The sequence below is a fragment of the Pygocentrus nattereri genome, chromosome 21 (genome assembly GCF_015220715.1).
Source record: "Pygocentrus nattereri isolate fPygNat1 chromosome 21, fPygNat1.pri, whole genome shotgun sequence".
Lineage (NCBI taxonomy): Eukaryota > Metazoa > Chordata > Actinopteri > Characiformes > Serrasalmidae > Pygocentrus > Pygocentrus nattereri.
The window spans coordinates 1575001-1582184 of NC_051231.1; the positions used below are offsets into that span (position 1 = coordinate 1575001).

Sequence of the window (7184 nt, forward strand, 5' to 3'; positions counted from 1 at the left end):
CACTCAAGTGGCCAGCACAGGTGGCCGCCTGGCCAAGCTGCATTGTAACACGGCGTAAGCGCTCGCCCTGGCAGCCACATAGCTGTGATGAAGCATCGTTTACGTGGCAGGCTCAGACAGCCATGCAGTTTCTATGTAGGGTTGTTTAAGTGGCTAGTCCAGGTAATGGCATAGCTGCGGTGTAGCGCTGATCACGCGGTCAGTCCAGGTAGCGACATGCCGTGTGTGCCGTGACATCTGGGAAGGGAAAGTCAGTCAGTGCGGTGGCAAACCCCTCGGCCTGCATCAAACATCAAAAGACACACACAAATAACACAAAAACAAACAAAACTGCCAGCATACATACATAAATCTCGCTGTTGTGGGAATAAAACCTTGTATGTCCGAAATGGCAACTTTACAGGAGAAGCAAAAAACATGCTTTACTTTTAATGTAAGTCAATGGAACCAGACATTTTTCCAAGTCATTTTGGGTCAGTTTCTTTAGTCCATTGATCACAAAATTTACAGACAATATAAAGGCCAACTGGTATTTTCAAATTATGCCAAAAATTGAAAAATGTAAAAAATGGAGATACAAGGTTCTCATCCGTCAGCAGCGATATATATATATATATATATATATATATATATATATATATATATGTATTGCACCACCTCATTTACATGATATGCTAATGGCATGGTTATGACAGTTTTATGTAGCAGGGTTCAGGTACAGTGTATACAAACTCCTTAAATCAATAGTTTAGAAAAAAAAATCAAGTTTACCCAAATGAAGTTGTTGAGCCAAGACAGGTTTGGTGCCTGAAATTTGCCTCTTTAGTTTTACTCTGGAGTAATAAGTGCTAGACCCTTATACAGCAACAGTTAACACTGTGAGATTGTTTATGGTTTAATCATTGCAGACTCGTCCCAAACCACTTCTACTTGGTAAGGTAATCACAAATAAGCTTTCTGACATGGCTTATTTGTGGCTTATGACAGTGTTACGGATAAAAATGAGCAGAAGTGATGAAGTGGCTGCTACTACTGGCTTTTATATGAGATTACACTATGCTATATAATGGTAGACGCCACATAAGCAAAGCTGTTTGGGATTAAATAATAGATCAATGGGATTTGGTGTATATAAGCATTACTGATTAGGTAAATTAGCTTAATAGTCCTAATAACTAAGAAGCAAACATGTTATTGTGAATGGACTTCATTTGAGGCAAGAGGGGAATTGTGTTATTGTCCGAAGTAACACTGTCTAATAACGTCAGTGTTTACGTCGGCCGTAATAGCTTGATATCCTGACTTGTGCTGCTCCAGTAAAGGCTACTGCTCACTTGAAATGTGTGGATGAGAGAAGAGCTGCAGGATGGCTGTGACATTGAGAGCGCAGCCATAAAAGTAACTGGATAGCCCTTCCGCAGGGACACAGAGATCTTACAGGTGGTCCTTCTCTTTTTTTAATGATCTTGGCAGGTTGGGGACGTCACCATCCTGGTCAACAATGCAGCAGTGGTGCATGGGAAGAGTTTGATGGACAGCGACGATGACGCCCTCTTGAAGTCACAGCACATAAACACAATGGGACAGTTCTGGGTAAGAGCGCAGCGAGTCGATTCTTTAGGAAGCGATTCAGTAAAGCATGACACGTCATCATGATTTGATTCAGTTTGATTGCTTCGGCACAGTTTAGAGATAAGGATGTGCTGAATGCACAGCCAGGCCTGCACAGACTGGGGTTAGTTGGCCAACAAAGATGTTTCATTTGGCCTAACCTCCCGCTGCCTCCGCCGATGAGGGAACACTTAGTTTTGCACAACTTCTTATTTTTACGCTTCTTATTTTTCTTTTAAAGATTTTAGACCAGAGGTCACTAAGAGGCGGGTAAGTGCAGGCAGTGGTGCAGTGGGTAGTGCTGTGGCCTCACAGCAAGAAGGGGCTGGGTTCGATTCCCTGGCCAGGAATCAAGCATGTAGATTTTGCATGTTCTCCCTGTATTTGTGTGGGTTTCCTCTGCGTTCTCCGGTTTTCCAGTCAGGCTAATTGGACATACTTAATTGCCCCGAGTGTGTGTGTGGATGTATATGTCTGTCTGTCTGCCCTGCGATGGACTGGTGCCCTTCCAAACAATACCCTGCCTTCCACACAATGACTGCTGGGATAGGCTCCAGCTCCCACCATGACCCAGTAGAATAAGCGGCTTAGAAGTGTGTGTGTGTGTGTGTGTGTGTGTGTAGAGTAAGTGCCCAGAAACAGGTGAAAAAGTGAGGCGAGAGAGAAAGAAGGCAGAAGAGCACCTGGTCTGCCACTGGCGGTGTCATTTCAGAGAAAGTCAGGGAAATTCCAAATGACAGATGTACCATCAGAGAAACTTGGAGCACCACAATAATCATCTAGGCCTCAAATCCTGTGGCATCTGCATTTTTCTAGCTTGACTTAAGATCACACAGCCTTATCTGAGAGCTGAGAGAATTGTGGGCGTCTGTATGAGAAACTGACACCGCGTCTGCGGCTGCAGCATTTCTCCACTTAATGATTTTTCCACCGTCTGTGTTCCAGACACCTTCAGGAGAAGGTCTGGAGTTCACCATTTCCATGTTTTTTTTTCTCCTCACAGACCACAAAAGCATTCCTGCCTCGCATGCTGGAGCTGCAGAAGGGCCATGTTGTCTGTGTGAACTCCATCCTCTCTCTGTCACCCATACCTGGTGCAATAGACTACTGCACCTCCAAGGCTTCATCGCTGGCCTTCATGGAGAGTCTGACCCTCGGCCTATTGGACTGCCCTGGCGTAGGCTGCACCACCGTGCTCCCCTTTCATACCAACACAGAGATGTTCCAGGGCATGAGAGTGAGGTGAGCTGCCGTCTCCTGCTCTGCTGGACGTGTTTATTCTGCTCACGAACGAATAACTTTATTGTCGTCTTATAATTTAGGTGGAATTCGGTTATTGAATATTTAAAAGAAGATACAGTATTTTGCAAAAGTCAGAGACTGTATTTATTTTCTTTCCTGTCAGGTCAGGTGAACGTAATCGACTTAGATAAGAAAAAGGAAAGTCAAAGGAAAACAAGTAAAACAAAACTAAACCAGAGGAGTAATTTACAGAAAATAACAGCCATGCATGGACTGATAGACTCATCAGATAAACAGTTCTTGTTTCTTCAAGTCTGAAAACATCCACAGGTGCTTCTGTCCATCCTTCCACTGTGAAAAGACCACTCAACTCTACGGGTCTGAAAGGATGTGTAGCTGCTATTTGTTAATAGGGAAAAAAATCGTAGACAAAAAGAACAAATTTTGCAAACCAAACAAAGAAGCTATTGATAGACTGGCCACCCCAGAGTCCAGACGTCAACATCACTGCATGTGTTTAGGATTATTTGGGTCGTAAGAAGCAGAAAATGCAGCCAATTTTAAGATCATCATCGGTGTTCCACATAATAGAGGAAACACCAGAGACGTTTTTAAAGATCAATGCGTTTTACAGAACATCAAACCACACGCTGTCCATCAGGGAACGTCCACTAAAATATGGAAATTAATCCATTTGTGTTCCTATTGTTTCACAGTGACCTCAGAATAAAGTCGTTCACACCAGTGACGTCAGCTAGAAGCTTCATATGAGATCATGAGCTGAATGAGAAGGTCTCTGAGAACTGAGAGACACAGTGGAAAACATGTTTATTCTTCAAAATATGGCCTCAGCCTTCACATGACTGTGAGGACGAGCTCTTCTGTGGTGCTTGAGGTTCTATGTGATTGATTTAAAAAACGATTAATTGAGGCTCAAGAAGGTGTAGCTGTTAAAATAACTTATCTATAACATATAAATAAATTGTAACTCTCACATCTTTTTCAAGCTTAATATATCTGTAAACACTAAGGACACAAAAATGGATGTTTCTGTACAACGACCCATATTCAAGCATAACATGTATTTACACATGCAAATGAGCATAAGGTTTACGAGAATAATGACAGTGGCATAAATATATAGTAATAAAAATAACAATAAGAATAATACATCAGTACAACTGGCAATAGAACAACACTGTCATGAAAATACACATTTAACTCACAATTTGATTGATGTGCTCCAGGTTCCCCAAACTCTTCCCACCCCTCAAGCCAGAAGTGGTTGCACAAAGGACAGTGGATGCAGTCCGGACCAACACAGCCTTCGTCTACCTTCCATGGACCATGCATGCGCTGGTTATCCTCAAAAGGTATGGTCTTTAACAAGAACTAGCTGTATGAAAATAAATAATATTTAAAGCAGCAATTCAGGAAAACACAGTTCATATGTTCCCCTCACTCCAAAATGTCAAATGCCATGTTTTGGATAAAAGGACAGACAAAATTTAGACTGTAAGACTGTGTATCATTTGCTGGAAATCCTACCAATAAAACGCTGATGAACTTAATATGGACCATATGAACCATAATATGGTTATTATAACATATAACAGCCTTAGATAATGTCAGCAGTGAGGGGTGTTAATAACTCGCTAGACCAAGTATTTATTATTTTATATGAGTCTCTATGGAGCTTTTAAATAGAATTATAACTAAGTACATTAACTGTGTGTGATGATTTATGTTATACAAGTTAGTTCCAGCCACGCGAGCTGATTGGTCGAGAGCTGTTCTAACTGCTGTTATTTCCCCATAACATCACGTTTTTTTACAAACACTATCACTCCACTGAGACGCTGTTGCTAAGCAACGACTCTGACAGCTGTAGGAGACGCTCGAGCCATCTGAACGTTTTTACTTCTGACTTTGCCACAAACAGAAAACGGACCCTGTTAAGATCACATCTGACCGACAGCCGATTTGGTCCGACTCTGAAGACGAGACGATGCTAAATTCCCAAACTGTCGTCGCCACTGAGCAGCTTTTCAGTCGGCAGCTGTGACAGAAGAACAGCTGAACAACCTGGAATCAGCCAGAAATGAACCCAACACCATTCGCCAAACTAAACGGGCTGTAAGAAGCTTCACAGACCGGCTGGAACAAAACAACATTAATACTGATCTGGACAAACTGACCAAACTGAGCTGAACCTGATATTGGGTCAGTTTTACGGCTCAGTCTGATTTGGTCCGACTCTGAAGATCAGACACGTCTGGCGAATGGTGTTGGGTTCATTTCTGGCTGATTCCAGGTTGTTCAGCTGTTCTTCTGTCACAGCTGCCGACTGGAAAGCTGCTCAGTGGTGACGACAGTTTGGGAATTTAGTGTAAGGAGCTGGAGAACGAACTGCCGGCTGAGCAGCGAGTGGGTGGAGCTCGTTACTCTGACGTAGCAACAAGCTGCTCGTTAAGGAGCTCTAATTAGTAGGAAGGAGCTGAACATTAAAACATATTAAAGCCGCGTTCACGGCCAGTTTATTCATTTCTTACTGTATTTATTTAACTGCTGTATTAAAGCAGTAGAGCACTGAGGAGGGAGTTATCACCAATAACATCACGGCTGGGATTTGGTGGCCGTAGATCATCACAGCCGTGATGTTATTTCGCGATAACACACTCCCTCTCTGGTTCTACTGCTTACCTCATTTTTGGCACATACGCTTCCATCACTGTTTAGCTGTGTTAGTCTTGTAGCTCCATTGTAAACCTAATGAAGCGAACTTCAGACATCAGACATGTCTTTACTCATGGAATGCATTTGTGGTAAAAAAGGAAAAATGTGTAAATTGTGTAATTTTTGCCAAATTGTGCCTTTAACGCGTCTTTTTCCGTTCATTAATACACTTACATTCTGTGTTCCTCCCTTTAAACAGCATCTTACCTCAGAGTGCTCTAGAGGAGATCCACAAGTTCTCAGGAACCTACACGTGCATGAACACCTTCAAGGGACGGACATAAGAACCACGCCTGCATGCAGGAAGTTCTGTCTATCGATGAAGATGGAGTGCATTACACCTCTACGTGCCGGACACGACTGGTGACGATGGACAGTTCACGAAACAGTGAGCCAGTTGTCCTTTTCTAGAGACACTGAATGGATGACAAACAATGGGATGATGTGGAACATTGCAACAAATGTTGTCCAGACTGCTGGACTGGCCTCTGGTCAGCTTTGACCCATGTGTGTTTTTCATGATTGAACTTTTAACCGCTCAGCTACTCCATGGACAGACTGGCCAGAACACAGAGGAGCCTCAGTCACCGCTGTACTGGATTCGTACTTAACTTTTTCTTTTAACAGCCTGTTTTTATTTCTTTAACAAACTAATGTCACTGTAAATTCAACATTTGAATAAAATGCAGTTTTTGAGAAAGCTTGGTGGTTTCGGGAGAGAGAAAAAATGGACAAAAAGATGTTCTTGATTCTGTAGCCAAATTGGGTGGACATCTCTCAACAAACGTGACTGAACCGCAGATCCTTCCAGCCATGAGCTCAGAGTCTGTGTTTGTTTTAATACATTTTCAAGAGAAATCTATCCTGACTAGAGAAAAACAGACCTACAAAGTCAGGAGCAGCAAAGCGATCCTGAAAAACGATGAAAAATCAGTCTTCAGTCTTATCAGCCTAAATGAGTCGTTTCTTTGTTGGTATTGAGATTAAGATTAGGGCTCAGAAAAGTCATATTACATATAGACACTTGCGTATCATCGCTGACAGAACTAAAGAACGTGTGTCATTAAAATTGGAATTTTACAGGAGAAGGAAAAAACTTTTTAAATTGTAGTGAAAGTTAATGTAAAGAGATTTTTCCCAAGTGGTTTTGAACCATTGCTGTTGGCCATATAACATTTAAAGACAATGTATTGGGTTCTCAAATTATGCAAAAAAAGTGAAAAAAATGACAAGAATAACAGATAAAACGTTTTTGCGAGATTATATTTCTATAGTATATGTCGTCGCTGTCCAATGGAAACCATGTATCTCAGTTTTTTGTGATTTTTACTTTTCTGCATCATTTGAGCTCAGCAGCTTTTCCTTACATTATGTAAACATGTATGATGACTGGACCAATAGAAATGCTCCAAAAGTGCTTAAAATAAAAACCTTTTCCATTAACTTACAATGAAAGGAACGTTTTTACCCTCTCCTGTAAAGTTACTATTTTGGAGATACTTGTTTTTCATTGGGCAGTGACCATATGGAACTTATCATTGCATTGAGATTGTTACATATATATGTAGACAGACAGACAGACAGACAGACAGACA

General features: G+C 41.7%; 1 protein-coding gene across 1 annotated transcript in view; it reads left to right on the top strand.

Annotated features, from left to right (window-relative positions):
- Positions 1 to 6289, top strand: part of dhrs3b (dehydrogenase/reductase (SDR family) member 3b) — a 21195-nt gene extending 14906 nt beyond the window's left edge. Inside the window, exons 3-6 of the mRNA XM_017717939.2 lie at positions 1474 to 1593; positions 2615 to 2853; positions 4101 to 4226; positions 5789 to 6289. Of these exons, the coding sequence (XP_017573428.1) occupies positions 1474 to 1593; positions 2615 to 2853; positions 4101 to 4226; positions 5789 to 5873 (570 nt within the window). The 3' untranslated portion in view covers positions 5874 to 6289. The remainder of the gene's footprint in view (positions 1 to 1473; positions 1594 to 2614; positions 2854 to 4100; positions 4227 to 5788) is intronic.
- The last annotated feature ends 895 nt before the right edge of the window (positions 6290 to 7184 follow it).